Source organism: Chamaea fasciata, unplaced genomic scaffold, assembly GCF_029207755.1.
Source record: "Chamaea fasciata isolate MVZ Bird 193981 ecotype frontalis unplaced genomic scaffold, bChaFas1.0.hap1 SCAF_7, whole genome shotgun sequence".
NCBI classification, from domain to species: Eukaryota; Metazoa; Chordata; class Aves; order Passeriformes; family Sylviidae; genus Chamaea; species Chamaea fasciata.
This window is the reverse complement of record NW_027094092.1, coordinates 51281666-51298469: the sequence shown is the minus strand read 5'-3', so window position 1 is coordinate 51298469 and position 16804 is coordinate 51281666. Positions and strand designations below refer to the sequence as shown.

The 16804-nt window shown below is 40.4% G+C and overlaps 1 protein-coding gene across 8 annotated transcripts in view; it reads left to right on the top strand.

The window, feature by feature from the left end:
- Positions 1 to 5721, top strand: part of BEGAIN (brain enriched guanylate kinase associated) — a 158331-nt gene extending 152610 nt beyond the window's left edge. For all 8 annotated transcript variants that reach the window (XM_066188810.1, XM_066188814.1, XM_066188809.1 and 5 more), the window contains 2 exons: positions 340 to 423; positions 3624 to 5721. In XM_066188810.1, coding sequence (XP_066044907.1) covers positions 340 to 423; positions 3624 to 4997 — 1458 coding nt within the window. In that variant the 3' untranslated portion in view covers positions 4998 to 5721. The remainder of the gene's footprint in view (positions 1 to 339; positions 424 to 3623) is intronic.
- The last annotated feature ends 11083 nt before the right edge of the window (positions 5722 to 16804 follow it).

The window sequence follows — 16804 nt, the reverse complement described above, 5'->3', positions numbered from 1 at the left end:
GTTTTTTTAGCCTTCACAGTACCATGCATGTTAACAGTATAAAATTCAGTCCTTAATGGTAAGTATCCATCTTCTGAAATGCAGATTGCTGTTCTGTTGTAGCAGGTCTCAAAAGTTTATTCTTAGTAATTTTATCAGCTCTCACAGAGCAAAGGGGGAAATATCTCTGGGTTATGCAAGAAACAACAAAGCATCTTAATTTGTGTAAAAATTAAAGTATGCTCCAAATCTCCCCAAAGTGAATTTTGAAAAGATTGATCTGGCATGGGAGAAAGGCTGAAAGCCAGGAGAGCTTTGCAAACTTTAAAGAAGATGGGTTTTTTTGTTGTTTTTTTCCAGGAGCTCTACAGGAAGGACTGCAATTTAGCTGCTCAGCTTCTCCAATGCAGCAAGAACTATGACAGGGCACATAAACTTTCAGAGGTAATGTGAGAAAACTTGTTCAATGATATAAATATTTATGGAAAATAGGTTATTTTGCATGTATCAGTTCCAGAATTTGTTTACCCTTAAGGCTTTTATTCCTCCACACACCCTCCTTTAAGCCACAGGAGGCCTCATGCACCTGCTGGTGCTTGTGCAGTCGAGGGAGGTGCTGACAAAATCACAGCCTGTGGTGGAATTTGAAGGTACTCTCTTTCCCCAAACCTCTCCTAGCCAGCAGAATGGGCCTACATTGACTGCCTGTAAAACAAAGGTTTTAGCAACACTGAATGCTGTGAACTCCAGAATGCAAAATGCTGTGCAGGAGCAGGGGGGTGAGAGCAGGGAAATGACAAGTTACAGGCGTCAGAGATTCTGATATAATCAATTTGCCTCCTGAAGCTATTTTCCAGTCCAGCTAGTTTCCAAACCCAAATTTTAAAATGGACTGCCAGAACAAATATCTTTTTCTAAAGAAACCAGAGCACCAGATGATCGATTTCCAAGGTGTAAACTTTAATTAATAATCCTCGCTACCAAGGAAACAAGGCTTGAGAAATAGGCTCCTTAAAGGGGAGGTAAATATTATCTTAGTAAACAAGACAGTTCTTTAGGGATCCAGGCCCTGCACAAAGCAATAGCACCTTCCTCACATATATTGCTTCAGTGAAGGTTACGGAGAATAGCCTTTCCTTCTTCAGTCCCATCAGGTCAGCATCCCCCCAAATGGCCTCTCTTGTGCAATTCTGCAATGGAATACTGCAAAATTAAATTTGGAATATACAAACCATCTCCGAGTCAATAGATGGCTTCAGAGCACTGAACAACCCTGGTAAATAAAGATGGAGCAAGATTCTTCTGGCCAGCAGGCAATGATTTTAGGGAACAGAGACAGAACTTCCAAATTAACCATTATCTTAGACCTATTATTTTTTCCTGTTAACTGACTTCCCTTAGCAAATTGTATCGAGGAGTTATCATGGCATTACTCACACTTGAAAGCACCCTGCCTGTTCTAATTAGGACTTAAAAGCATTTAATTCTTTATTTGCAGAAAACTATCACAGGTGTGAGATCTCCCCACAATTTCCCAGACTGTCATATACTCAGTTAAATTGGCAGTCTCCACTCACAAGTCCAAGCGTTTATTAATTTAGCAAGTGTGAATGTGCTGTCACAGCCAATAAATTCTTTACAAATGCATATATTGCCTGATAAAATATTGTATGTTATCCAGAAACCTAAACTGTAGTACAATATAGTAACGTGATAGCAGTATCATTTTAGTAATTTCAGTTTCCAGTGCAATGCCCACAAAATAACATATCAAAATCTTAATAACATATATAAAATAGATCAAAAAGTGGTGCTACAGGATACTAAAAGAAGAGCTGCTCCATACAGCATTTTCACATTAAATTAACTGTATTTCTTCTTCTTATTTCTATGGCAATTTACACCAGGCCTATTTTACAACCTGTTTATTCAATTTTTTTTTGCATCTGTACTTACTGTGACTAATGCTTCTGTCTGCCAGCAGACTGGCAATATCATTTATTTCCAATGGAAGACATATGAGTTAATTAGCAACATAATGATTAATCCAAAATATCCTGGAAGGTGCATTGGTTGAAAAAACACTCATCCTACTACAAATAACAAGAATGCCATTTCACTACATGCTATATTTTGAACACAGTGAGGTTTGGGGATTAAACCAGCTTTAAAAACTTCTCAATGAAGCTAAAAGAGGATCTCCATATCTTACAAAACGTGAGGCAATGACAAGGAGCAGGCACCTTAAATTTCCTTTGCCAAAAATAAAGGGGGAAAAAAAACAACTACAGGTATTTGTAGTGTTCTCTCCTCTAGAGGAAGAAATTTGAGGAAGTGGGATTGCTAAGGTCATAAGGTTAAACACTGATTATTTTGTAAAGAGGAACTCGATTTCTAGTTATAAAAAGAAAGTGCTGAATAAACCAGAGTTCAGCCCAGCACTGAAGGGATAAATTCCCAAGTGGCATAAATCAACACGAATATCAAAGGAGTTATCACAATCAAAAACTCAAAACTTATTCCAAACATGAATTCTGATTTCCAGCAAGAAATACTGAGAGAGAACCTCTCTCATATTGCTGTGTGATCATTGATAGAGATCTGAAGCCACCAAGGCAGATAAAATTTGACAAGAAAGCATGCCTGGTGATACCTGAGTAGGTTTCACCAAGGAATGTCATCTCTCTCTCTCTTCAGGTCCACGTGACAGAATGGCAGGTGAAACCACCATCCACAGCCCTGATCCTGACTGTCTAAAAAAATAGCCTATATTATTTCTGATACATAACAGACTTATTGATTAATTCTGTCACAGGAATCACAATGCGGATTCAGGTCTTAGTGCTCATTTCTGTCAGTGTGTTAGGACATGTTGAGGCTTATGTGAAAGGTTGATCTGACAAGCACTGTCCGACTGAAGGGGCAAGGAAGTCAGTTTGATCTGCTTCTTCCCAGCGCAGGAATAATCCTGTCACAGCAGCCAGTACCACTTCTGTAAGTGTTAGTCAGCTTTTCTGCATCTTCAAACAGCATTGTTTATCAAATGTGATGCTGGAGGGCAGGAGCCAATTTGGCATGGGGTTGTAGGCAAGATGAGATCGAGGAAAGGCAAAAGAAGAATAAAATAAATCTGATCTCTTCCTCCTTCCTCACCCCTGCAGAGACCTCTGCACACCCACACTCCAACTGCAAATCACACCCAAGCACACAGTCTGGAAGTGTTGCTGTAGGCTGTAATTCCCTACCTGCCTTTTTAAGATTGTTGTTTACTACATCTTTTATTTACATCACTAAAATAAACCTGGAAGTGCTGGGTTAATGGCTGGACTTGATGAGCGTAGAGGCCTCCTCTGACCTGAGCAATTCTATGATCATTCCCATCAACCCTGAATTAATTTGGAAGGAAGCATTTCAGTTTCACTCTATTATCCATGAGCAAAAGCAGATGAAGATGTACAAATGTTAAGTAAACAAACAAAAGTCATTTGATTGCATTTGTTCCCAGAAATGCTAAGATTGTGGCCATCGCATTAGCCAAAGAACCAGGTATGCTGAGCTATGTAATGTCATAAACAGCACTCATCTGACACCTCTTTGACACGTACCCTTTTCTCCTTTCTCCTTGCCATGTCTTTACGTTGCAGTTGCCAACTGACTTTCAGGAAAGAGTCAGCATCCACCTGGAAAAACACGGGTGCAGCCTTTCTGTCCCCTTGTGCCACACCTCTTATGCTGATACCATACCCACTTGTGTCATTGCCAAAGTACTGGAAAAACCAGACCCAAACAGCTTGTCCTCACACTTGTCAAGCCCATCTCCGAGGGATCTCAATTTTCAGGACTCTGCTGGAAAAGTCGGGCAAAGGCCCCAGTACAAGTCCGACATCTACTGCAGTGACACGGCCCTTTACTGCCCCGAGGAGAGGAGGAGGGAGAGGAGGCAGAGTGTGGACACGCAGGTGAAAGATGTGGGATTCCTGCGCTCCCAAAACTCCACGGACAGCACCGTCGAAGAAGACGGTTTCCATTCCAGCTTCTCCCACGAAGCCTTCCCAGAGTACATTACCTCTCTGCCAACCTCCAGCTCCTACTCCAGCTTCAGCGTCACATCTGAGGAGAAGGAGAACGCCCAAGCCAACACTCTGACAGCCTCCCAGCAGGCCATCTACATGAGCAACCGAGAGGAGCTGTTTGAGAGGAAGTCACCAGCGGGTTACGAGCACCAGGGAAGCCCCAGGTTTGCCAAGCCCAAACCCGCACAGCACATGGAGCTTGCTGACGACAACGAGAACTCGCCCACTTTCACCAGGACTCTGCCTTCATATGCAAACGAACCCTTTCATTTCTCAGCCATAACACCACAGCAGGCTTTAGCAAACCAGAAAATGAGGAATGAGTGCAGGAGCACCCACCTTTCAGAAGAAGACTTGCCGGGGCGATGGAGGCAACTGAGTGTGGAGGACATTGGAGCGTACTCCTACAGGAACGCTGGCAGGCTGTCGCCCTGCAGTTTCTCAGAGCAGTACTACAGCAGCCCCATCAAGAAGGGGGACAGTCGAACAAGCCCCATCTATGCCAGTTACAAAGCAGACAGCTGCTCAGAGGGAGACGACATCTGCCAAAGCAGACTTGTGGATTCTTGCTTCCTGAGAACAGACAGTGGCCTGAACATTGACATCAGCACGAGCTGTAAACAGGACAAATTGACCACTTACAAAACAAAAGAATCAAGAGACCAAAAAAACGAAAGGATCACTGTCCAGTTATGCAGTAGCAAAAACATCGAAAACAGCCCGGTATTGAAAAGAGAATACGTGGACGTGAGCCCCAACAGCTCAGCAGAGTCACTCAATCAGAGCTCAGTGGAGGCTTCAGAAATCCACCAGTCTTCCATGGATCAAGGGAGCCATTCGGGTGTCCACAGCAAACAGCCGCAGTTCCAGCGGACTGGGAGCACTGGTCTGAGTCGGAAGGACAGCCTTACAAAAGCACAGCTATACGGAACCCTTCTGAACTAGGCATCTCCCCAAATGGCAATAAGACAGCGAACAGAAGGAAGGAAACAGCATTTGATACTTCTAGTGAACAATAAGGTTCCGGGAAATAGGATTATAAAATATATATTCATAATGGTACTATACGTTTAAAACAAAATCTCTTCAAAAACGTTATACAGCACTTTTCACTTGACATCCTTTCCACATGGGAGACTGTCCCCTCCCCTCTTTTATAAACCTGAAATATTTTTATAAACAAAAATGTATTTATTAGACTATCCTAAGCTATTTGAGCAGAATTCTTTTCCCTTCAAGCAGGTTTCTTATTTATTTTTGTGCATGAGGCCATCTGTGCCTAAATTCTTGGAGGAAAAGGGTAAAATCATGATGGCAGTGACAAAAAAAATAAACCCACCTGATAAAATACCATAAAATGTCATGTGAAATTAAAACAAACAAGAATGGTGAATTTGAAGAAGTATATTTTTCAACAAGAATGGAATTGTATCTTAAGTTATTTCATACAAATGTATTTATGAGTGACTAATGTATGCACACAGTGATACTAATATTTTGTTCTTTTAATCCACTGTGTTTCTGCTTTCCTATTTCTCCTTGTATACTACCTCAAAAGTAATTGAGGGTTTCTTTGTCACATTTTCTGTAGGCTTGCATTTATATTGTCTAAAATGCATGCAGTGTCATAATTAATACTGTATTTTGCATAACTTAATAAAAGACACCAGTGGATATATTTCGGGGTTGTTTTTCCCTTCATTCATTGGATCATGGAATTGCTCTGAGGGACATGAGTCCAGAGAAAGTTAATGACTAAAGCTCTTGAACTGGATTGCTTTCTAAAGGTCTGTCTATTTCTCTGCAAGCTCCAGAGGAAACTGGTTCACAGCCCGTGGCCTCTTAGTGTGGGAGGATGACTTTTCATCAGCCTGTTGAAAGTAAGCAAGGAAAAAAAAAATGTTTATCCACAGTATTGAGTTCACTAGACTGGGTTCTGCACACTGAATGAAAACAGAAAATTACTCAAAAACAAGTGATGAAAGCTCCTCCTCTACTACTCACATACTTGGAACAATCTCTTATGCCTTTAGAACCGTTACAATCCACAGCTGCCCTTTCTTCACATGTAGCTTGGTATTTCTAACAGTGATTTTTCAAAAGCGTAAGGAAAGTCTGGCCGCCTGTAACCTTTACTCCTGAGTCCAAGAAGATGTATTTTCACCTGTACTTTTGGCTTTTCCTCCAGCAATTTTTCTGTTTCTCACCATTTCACCATTATGGAGTGTACAACTGGGACATGAGGAAAAGGGAGAGAGCAAAACAAGAGGAGGATAAAAACAAAAAGGAGAGAAAGGTAAATCCTGTGGATTTTCTTCCTGGCTTCTGTATTCCTCTTGGTAAGAGGTAGAATACAGCAATAAATATTTAATAATTATTTTAAGTCATGTTCACATATTCTATACTTAAAATACTGACTCTTGATGGCTCATGTATGGGGGAAGACCTTGCTTAGTGCAGTATGTGGTAATCAGCAAACAGTGGGATCACTGTGGAAATATAAACTAGCTCCTTGTTAAGCTAAAATAATGATATACTCAACTAGTATTAAGAAAATATACTTTTTCTGCTGATTATTCTCTGAAAACAGTTACCTGGCAACTAACTATGAACCAGGACTACAGAAATGTTCGTTTCCCACATAATCTTCAGTCATGGGGCCACAGATTCAATGCACTTGTCATGAATAACTCCCATTGCTCTCAATTTCCTTCACGTATAATGTAAAAATTTGACCATTACTGATGTGCAAGTACTTGCTGTGCTCTTTGGAACATTGGGCATCAAGTCCCTGCAGTTCCTCCAGGGTCTGTGGCAGCACTGTGGAGAATAATGGTAGCAAAAAATATCACACAGGTAAGGCACGAGATAGCTCCAAAGTGGTGCTCATTTCAGCACAAAACTGTCATATGCCCTGTGGTTTTATGCTCCCAAACTTGCTCACGGTGAGTGTGAGAGGTAGGGCAGGCTGCAAATAATTCCATGAAGTCGATAATAAACACATACAGTGAGGTTTCCAAAGGCCAAGAGCTACTTATGGCAGGATGTGACCTGCAGTAAATTGACTTGGAGATCCAGAAGAGCTGCTATTTCCCCTTCGAAACACCAAGACAGAAAACAAATGTGAAAAAAACCTCGCTGTTGACTCATTCAGGTATATAAAATGTAGACAATCCCTATGGCAATACATTAATTTCTCTGGTCAATGAATATAAGGATTTGTATGGAAGAGGTGAAAATTTATTGTTACCTCACCTAAGAAAATATCTAAGCTATGGAAGAGTAAATTGTGTTATTTATGAACTGGAACACAGTGTCAGACTAATCCTTTTATAATATTGTTCATTATTTGACCTAAAGTGCTACTTTGGCTATTACACAAAATTACATTTCTTCTAGATATTCTCTCTCTGATTATTTAATATCCTGTTCTATTATATTCTTTCATACTACTGCAGTTTCAAAGTCTGCTTCTATGCTTCACTTAACTCTTTTTCTCAGTTTATGTGCACTAATACATAGATTAAACCCAGCCTTTTCAGCCAATTAGTACAGGGTTTTTTTGTAAAATAGCCAATAACCTTGTAACATTTTTCTGTAATGAATTCTGTTACAGAACAATATGTTACCCTGTAATTAATTTCAACTGAATCAATCAAAATGGCTACAAAAGTTCTTCTGTTTTAATGGGTTGATTTACATTTCTCCTTAATTAGAAAAACTGACAGTAAGTTTGCTAATTTCCTATGAACATGAGAAAAAGTTTCAATAATTCACCAAGATTTTCTCAGATTTACAGATATATTCTAGTTTAGTTTAATTAAAAAAATAACTTCAAATGATTATAATAAAGGATTTATTCCTGGGATTTTGGGGTTCACTTTGTCGCAATAAGTTTAGATTTATTGAGACAACCACAGAGAGAGATCTGAAGCATAAGGACAGAACAATGATAGATGTTTTCACAATAGATTCAAATTTTCTTTGTGGTAGTGTCTTAATCTTTTGCTTGCCTTCAGTTTTCACATCAGGAGGAAGTCATTCAGAAAAATCATGATGAGTTTTGGAGTATGTAATTGGAGATACTGAAAAGAGCCAATAGAGTTCTGCTGTGCCATCAGACAACCTGTTTTGACAGACTTACAGTCACTGAGATTTTAGGAGACTGAACCTTGTTAAACAGAAACAAAGGCAGAGAATAAACCTGAACCCAGATAAAAGGGGTAGTAGATCTGTCTGCCACCACATTTCTCAGAGCACTTACCTTCTGTAGGACATTTCTGACAGAGAACAGCACCTGAAAGATCCTTCTCAGAAGAGCTGACTTCCCTTTTTCATTCAAGTAGATGTGGCTTGATAAACTCTACTCTTGTGTTCATTTAATGATAAGTGTCTCCAGAAAGCGAAACAACAGATCTTCAGCCAAAGGGCCACTGACCCCTCCACTCCAGTGGCTGAGAATTTGCCACGAAATGCCTTTTCCCAAGGACATAAATGTTCCATTTTCTCTTAAGCATTAAAAGAATGCCAAGGTGTCCCCATGCTGCTACAAAACCTTACTTTTCCAAATCAAATTTCATATGTGAGATTTGTAGGCAACTATGGCAGGAGTTTTGGTTTGATTAATTACTTCATTCACCATGAGTAAGAATAGAAAGGGCGAGTGAAAGAAGTGGCAAGTCCCCAACAGTGCAGTGAAGCAGAAGATAAAAAATGTCATTTTAATGATGAAAACCAAAAGCAGAATGAATATGACACAGAACACTGATCAGGGGGAAAACAAAGGGGACTGAAAGAGATCAGAGTTAGGGATATTGAATCACATATCAAAACAGACAAAAACACAAAAATGTTACTAGGGATATGGGTTATAATTCACCAGCAATAACAGTGCAAAACTGTTATGAAATTGTGGAAAGAAAATGCACTTTTGAGATGTTTTCTCACTCCCAATTATTCTTAAAAAAAGGTACAAAATCTCAATAATGCAGGCCACTTTTGTTAAACTTTTTAGAAGTCTAGAAATAGCTAAAAATTTTAAGTTTAAATCATGGCAAACCATAACACAGGTAATTTTCAACTCGACAGTTTCTAACTTCTTCACCCAAACCAGGAAATTAATCAAACTTATTCTTTTCCCTTCCAGCACTTTCAATTAAAAAGAATTTTCACTCCATAATCTATTAGAGCATGATTTTGCAGCTCCTTAGATTAATTTTCCCTTGTTTCATTTCAAAGTACTAATTGACATCCTTTGGACTTTCATATAAAATTCTTATCCCCCGTTCATGTTTGCAACCTCGTAATCTTTACAGACTATTGTTATATGTCTCCTTAAATATTGCTTGAATTGTGTAGATGTAGGACACTCAGATTTTTCTCTTGGAAGACACTTCTTTCAGGACACTAACTGCTTCTTATTCTCTTCAAGGAACATCCTCCTCACCTTTCTACTGCTGAACACCAGAACATTTTGATACGAACAGTGAGATGTTCCAAGCCTCTGTACAAAAGTGCAGGTCAGGGAAGGAGAGGACTACAGAGATTAGAGCAGCTTCTAATGACCAGGCACGCTGACCTGCATGCACCAAACCATGGCATGTTGTCTGCGTGGTCTTATATCAACATTACCAGACTTTTTCATTGTTTTCCCAATCTTTCCTCCATGTCCTTGAAAACAAATTTCATTGTTAAAAACAACTCTGGTGATTCAGTCATTCTTTAACAACCTGTCATTCATTCCAGCACCTCTCACATTATTTTCTCTTTGGTATTTTCTTTTTAGTGTATTTTAATGATTGAGAGGTTTTGATTAGCTGCAGTTAAGAAGAATTATTTGAATATTCATTCAATGAATGGTTTTGCTCCTTTTGTACCCCACAAGGTCTTAGACAACAGCTTTATGTCCAAGGCACCAAGGTTTGAGAGGCTGTTCCAAGCCCCTGAGCTCTCTCTTCCCCAGGCTCCTGCGGGCCCTGTACTGCAGAGAAGGGTACTCTGCTTTCTCCCAGATGGGAGCTCCTTAAGGATGTTGTCAGCCCCATATCCCACACCTGTGGGGAGTCGGAAAGCCCCTCTCACCCCTTCTTGCTGAGGTAAGGATCATCCCTGCAGACAGTTACTCTGTGCCAGAGTAGGGAGAACATCTTCATCTGCAAGGGCCCAAACAAGATGCATCAATAGAAGACACAATTATTGCAATTATTGTAAAATATCCCTGATGGGAGTTTAGTGCCTCCTCAACATCACACCCATCATGATAAATATACATTTATACTCTAACTGTGATTATTCAGGAAAATTCTAATTTTTGAAGTCAGCTCTAATGAATGAATATTTAAATATATTCACCTATTTCAATTTTTCCTTTGCAATTTATGAGTCAGAGCAGACATGCATGAGCTGCAGAGCCACAGCAGTATTTACTACACCCAGCCAAGTAATGACAGCTCTGTGATTTAGAAGAAGAGAAACAGCAGCAAGTCCCAGAATTATTAAATTCGTAATGTCAATGTCAGCCAGCATCCTTTCCCATTCCAGGTTTTCACATGTGACATTGAAAAACAGATCACAAGGAATGAAAGCATCCTCAGCACATAAGGGTTATAAATTTCAGCAGACTCCCACTCAAGAGGTTTTTTGTTAAAGTAGAGCTTTTATTGCTACAATAGAAGTCCTCTTAATCTGGAGACCAGTTGTGTAGGGTGACATGAGGAGGAAGACCTACACTGAGTGTGCAGACAGCATAGAAACTCTGACCTCAAGAAACCACTGTGCCACCCACCTGAGGAAGTGGGGACAACAGCAGCAGTACTTCTAAGAGATAAATTACGAGTGTTGATTCTGGTGGGATTATTTTTGGCAAGGAGATAAATCCGGATTTATGTTCACTTGACTTAAATTTGTCAATTTATTTCAATGGACCTTCAGCACTTCACAGTCTTTATCCTCCACAAATGAGGGAAATGCTCTTATCCCCAAAGCCCTGGGAGTTACACTAAGATGACATCCCTAATCCCAGAGAGATAGTAAGGAGTTAGCTATTTTAGTTTTAGCAGATTTTAAGGCTCTTGGCCTTTTGCTTATGCTATAACTTGAGCAACAGATAAAGAATGAAAGCTCAAGTTTTCAAGTTCAGCCTTAGCACAGGAACTGAATCATTGTTTTCTGATTCATCCCATTACCTGGGCTTTCAGAGTCCACAATAGCCTGAAGGTAAGGAAGGAAAAGACCTAACACTGGAAGAAAAAAAATTCAAAAATTCATCTGTGCATCCAAACCATTAAAAGGCCAAATTATTTCTAAGACAGTCATGCTTGTCTACAATAAAACTGATTTTTTCCGTATTTTGCCCAGAGAATACACACACTGCAGAGAAATTATGTAACTGAGCTGAGAACTTGCATCTTGCTGTTTTGAACCAACTTGGATTTTCCTGACAAGCTGCAAGGATAGATAAGGGAATGGAAGCAGAGCAAGGATGATTGCTCTGTCAGCACAAAATGCAGACAAACATTCCAGTCACAACATTTACTGTATTCCCCTGATTTTTAGGGTACATTATGAAAAAGTCCCGGGAAAAAGCTTTTAGAAACAGACTATTTTCTTTCAACCTAATTTTGGATTTTTTCCCCGCTTCTTTTTAAAGAGAAAAAAAAAAAATTGTTTTGCAAGCTGCAGTGATATGGAGGCTTTTGCTAGAGCTGTCAGTCCTGCCTAAAAAGACCTGACTTGTGTCAGTAGGGAAAAACAATCCTGAAACGAAATCAGTTTAACAGAAAAACATTTGCTACTCAAGGAGAAATGGTCTCATTGAAAAGAATGTCAGTAAACAGCTCATTACTGAGATTTCAGAGTCCAGAAAGTCAAGGTGTGGGAACACAACAAATCCAGTGAAGTCACACTTCGCAAAGACCCCAAACAAGTATTTTATTTAAAATAGGTTTGGACTGCCTTTTACTTTTCTTTCATTCTCTATTGATGATGAAGATGAAATGCACTTTTCGGCACTCTAGATGACACCAATTAAACTTGATTTCTTGCTTCAGCTCTTAACTCCACTTGTCTCTGACTTCTAAGACACTTTCTTTTGAGCTTTAAATTTCTGCTTTGTTTAGAGAGAAAGTGTTGCTCCCACTCAAGAAACTTAACTTTCAACTCATGAAAATGCACACAGAACTTCCAACTCCTACCAAATAGGTAATTTGTCCAGCATTTGTATTTTATTTTATAAAAAGTGAGGATAATTCTTCTATCTTTTTATCCTTTAGTCTTAAGAAGGATGGATTGTCTCCTATTACTTCATTACACAGTACTTGACATAATAGTCTCTTGATTATAATTGCATAGGCCATGCATATTGCATTACCTGCCTATCATTAGCAAATACCATGTTTTCTTATCCTTAGCATTTTTTCCCTTTTGGATGTGAAAGAAACAATTCCTGTTCACAGGTCAGTCCCTGGGCTACAATACCTCACCTCACACCTATGCAAACCTCATACAGAGAAATGAAGGGGACTGTTTGAACTACCAGTATTTGATGAAAGTCTATTACCCTGAGCTCTTCCTTTCCCTTGCTAGGCCTTTCTCCTTGCAAAGCTTCTTAAACTGAAAGAGCAAAACCCTCAGCACACAGTATTTGGAAATAACTACAGAACAGCTGGGCTCCACATCATTTTTCCACAGATACTGATACTGCATGTATCATATTTCTCAACACTCTGCAGTTTATATTTATACTCACTTTCAAGCCAAAGCTATTTATCAATTCACACAAAAAAGATCGATTCAAAAGAAGGCACCACCCTGGCCACAAATTTCTTGGCACATCTGCACCTTCTTCCATTAGTGCCATCCACACTAGCTAGACACTGATACTTAGGAATTGCTCTGGATATTCTCCTGCTGAGTAGATAAAGCTTCACACAGCTGTTGAAAGAAATAGCTCTTACTGGAGAAAAATAACCCAAGTAAACAACAAAACAGGGAAGACTTCAAAGACTGTTTAGAGAGGCCATTGGACTGGAGTGGTGCAGCTGCTAAGGAAGTGATAAGGAAGTACCCCCCTTCTGAGAAAGGCTTTCCACTTCCTTGCAGAGCTCACTCACTCTCTGCAGGAGCTGCACAACTGGCAAGAGCTTGGGAGAAGCCTCATGACTGCAACATTTCTGGCAGACAGCAACTAGCAAAGCCTCTTTCCCAGCGACTCTTTCAGAGGCTGGTGACAATCAGATTTTGATCCCATTTGAACCAGCATCAGACTCAGATGATGCCTTTAAGGCTCTCAGTTGCTATACAGGTGCTGTAGTAATAGTTGTATCCACAAAGCAAAATTCCCTCATTATGTCAGTGATGGAGATTCCATGGGCTGTCTGGGCAGGTTTTGAAATTTGTGGCATGCACAGCTCAAGGGACGGCTGTGAATCCTTGGTGGGGTATATACTTGGGGTCGGAGGAGGTAAAAACTAAGGCAAGAGCAGGAGAGAGAGAGAAGCATGTCTCCATTTTGTGTCTTGGGGTACACAATCCAAGCCTAGCGCTGCACAGCCACAAACAACAGGCCACAGAATGAAGTCAGACCCATCAGAAAATAAGGGAGAAACAGCAACCAAGCCTGGGAACATCTCAGACCCTCAGGATCAAGGCTACTGTTATCTTACCATTATTGCTGAGTCTACTTCCTGTTGTCCAAGAAATAGAGACTGGAAATCAGGACAGGATTCTGTTTTCCTGCGGGCTCACAGGGCAGACCTGAGAAAATCACGGTGTCCCCTGATGTTGCAGAACCACATCTGCAGAGCAGGCACCAGGGCAGCAGCTCCTCAGAAATGTACAACAGTGATGAAAAAAATATATAGTATAACTTGACTTACCTGTCAGAATTTTTCCTATTTAATGGCAGTGTCAGAGTCAGGCTTCCTCCTCATTGTGTTGGCTGAATTAATCAATTTTTCTCTGCTCCAGCCCTATGTGTCAGGCAGGAGCTACCCACTGCATTCAAATGTTACAGTTTCGACATTCATCAGCATTTTCTCTCCTCCCTGAGCACTAGTGAAAATTTTCATGCCACAGTTTATTTACAGCACATTCAATTCATGCCTCTAGCCATTCTAGAGACTTCCCACACAACAAGTCTTATAAAGGCTTTGGGGCTCATTTTAAACCTTCTGAAGACACACAGACTGTGCTCTCTGGCTATGGAACGTCACATTTAATTGCCTTACACATTTGAATCACATTAAAATTACTCAGGATTTTCGACAAATTAGAATACAAACTGTAGATAAACTACTGATCTTGATCCTTGTCAGCATAACCCTCCCAGCAGCTACAGTGACCTGTTCCGAATTCTGTTTAACAAATGATTTTCTATTGAACTGCTGCGTTGGGATTGTTTGCCCAGAAAAACAGGCGAGATTTTTGCTGGGCCAGTCATTTATCTTTGCATGTGTGCCCACATCTTTAATAGGAGGAAGATATTTTCCACCATATAGCTCACAAATATATATGTATTATTCCCAATACTTACATTATGCACATGTATTATTATATAATTACATTATGACAATTTCATTTCGATTGAAATTATTTTATTAGTAATTTAGATGAGTTCCAATCCTACAGCAAGAGCATTTGGTCTGAAACCTGAGAGGTGATGCTGTATTATAAAAGCAAGGTATTCACTTTTTACCCCAGGCACAGAAGAGACATTAAATTCGGACTGCTAACACACAAATTAAAGTCCAATTTACAGACCGAAAATAATCAGTACAGAAAACTGTACAATAACATTACAGTGGGACACAAATGTGTCTGTTAAGCATTGTAATTCCTTGAAAGATGAGGAACTGATTCCCCTGAATGATGCTGTCTTTGTAGGAAACACTCCTGCCTCAGACAGACTGCAGCCTACAGCAGAGATGTCAGGCTGAGATCTGATGTGTTCAACCTCCTGGAATATGAGATCTGCTTATTATTTCCCTCTTCATAACAGAGGTTCAAGACAACATATTAGATTTATTTCTTTTATTTATTGCACTAAAGTGTTCAAAACACTTCCTGAAAACAGTACTGCAACACAGAAGTGTGTAGCAGTTTGCTTTCCTTCCCCAAATAGTACCTTTTTTTTCTGCACCCAGCATTTCTGCAGAGGGACAGTTCTGTCACAGGCTTAGGCGCATCTTGGACAAAGGTGGGTAAATAAACACCTCACCCTGTGCCTGTGCCTTGGGACCACGTAGACTACACAACTAGTGGCGAGTATGTCCTGGTTTCAGCAAAAGAGAGACAGGGACCTGTTTAAGTGGATCCAGAGGACAGCCATGAAGACTCTCCAAGGGCTGGAGCTCCTGAGGAAAAGCTGAGAAAGCAGGAGCTGTTCAGATTGCACAAGAGAAGGCTCCATGGAGATCTATCTAAGTACTGACCCTCCAGTACTTACAGGGGTCTTATAAAAGACAGGGAGAACAACATTTTATACAGTGATAAGACAAAAAGGAACAAGGGTTTTAAACTGAAAGAATAGAGATTTAGAGAAGATGTTAGGAAGAAATTCTTTACTTGAGAGTGAGGGTGGTGAGCACTGGCACAGGTTGCCCAGAGAAGCTGTGGATGCCCCATCCCTGGAAGTGTTCAAGACCAGGCTGGATGGGGCCTTGAGCAACCTGGTCCAGTGGAAGGTGTCCCTGTCCATGGCAGGGGGTTGGAACTAGATGGCCTTTAAGGTCCCTTCCTACCCAAGCCTTTCTGTGATTCTCCAAACCTTGTAAGAACAATTTCCAACGTAAGCTTGAGAAATCCCATGCAAATGCAGCTGAGACTTTCAATTACAAACAGCTGTGGCCAGCCCAGTGGACGGTCTCCCCTGCAGCCATCACAAGGGTATTTCAGCTGCCTAATGATGCAGGAGAGGGCTGAGCACTCAAACCTTCACCTTCCAGCCTCCTCTGGTTCCCTCTTCCCTCTGCACAGTGGTGAGGAGCCCTGTGAGAGCTGTCCAGGAACAACAGATTGCTCCGACACAGCTGGCTCTGCTGTTGAGAGGGCACTGCTCTGGCAGGCAGCCTTCCAGCACATGGGACCTGAAATAAAACCCCACATCTGGGAAGCTACAGAAAAAAAGTGGCAAATGCATTATGCTTTTCTCACCCTGATACCTTCTCCTGTGAAGTGCGTTCTGTGGGCGAGATTTCAGCACCTCTTATTCTATAATCAATCCAATGAAAAAATACATTTTTGTTACCTTTACAGTGTGATACAGGGATAAAGCAGAAGAGGTTCAAGCCTACCACCTACATCCTGGATGCACCAATAGGTAACAGAGTTATTAAAGACAAATCAAGCTTTATCATCTCACTGGTAGCACAAGTCATAACACTAGAAAATGTTCCTAAAAAATTACCTGGATGACAGGTTATTTTCTTAAAAATTAGGCACCACACCTATCTGAACATGAAAGAATGTATTTCATGTATGCCTTCTTCACAAAACAGCATCCTGTTATTTGATGGGAGATGGCATTCCAAACAGAGGGATCAGTGATGCCTCTCTTGTGTTGGTATGTACTTAACAATGTTCCAGCCACAAATACTTCCACCACATTTCAGTATGTTCTCTACAGGCTGGAAAATACTGATAGCTGAAAGTCTCCCAGCTTCAGGTTTCTTTGTGGTTGTGCCCATGAAGGGAAAGGTGCATCACAGTCATTCAAAGATGTCCTGAATCATTGTCCTGAGGAGTAATTGAGGAAT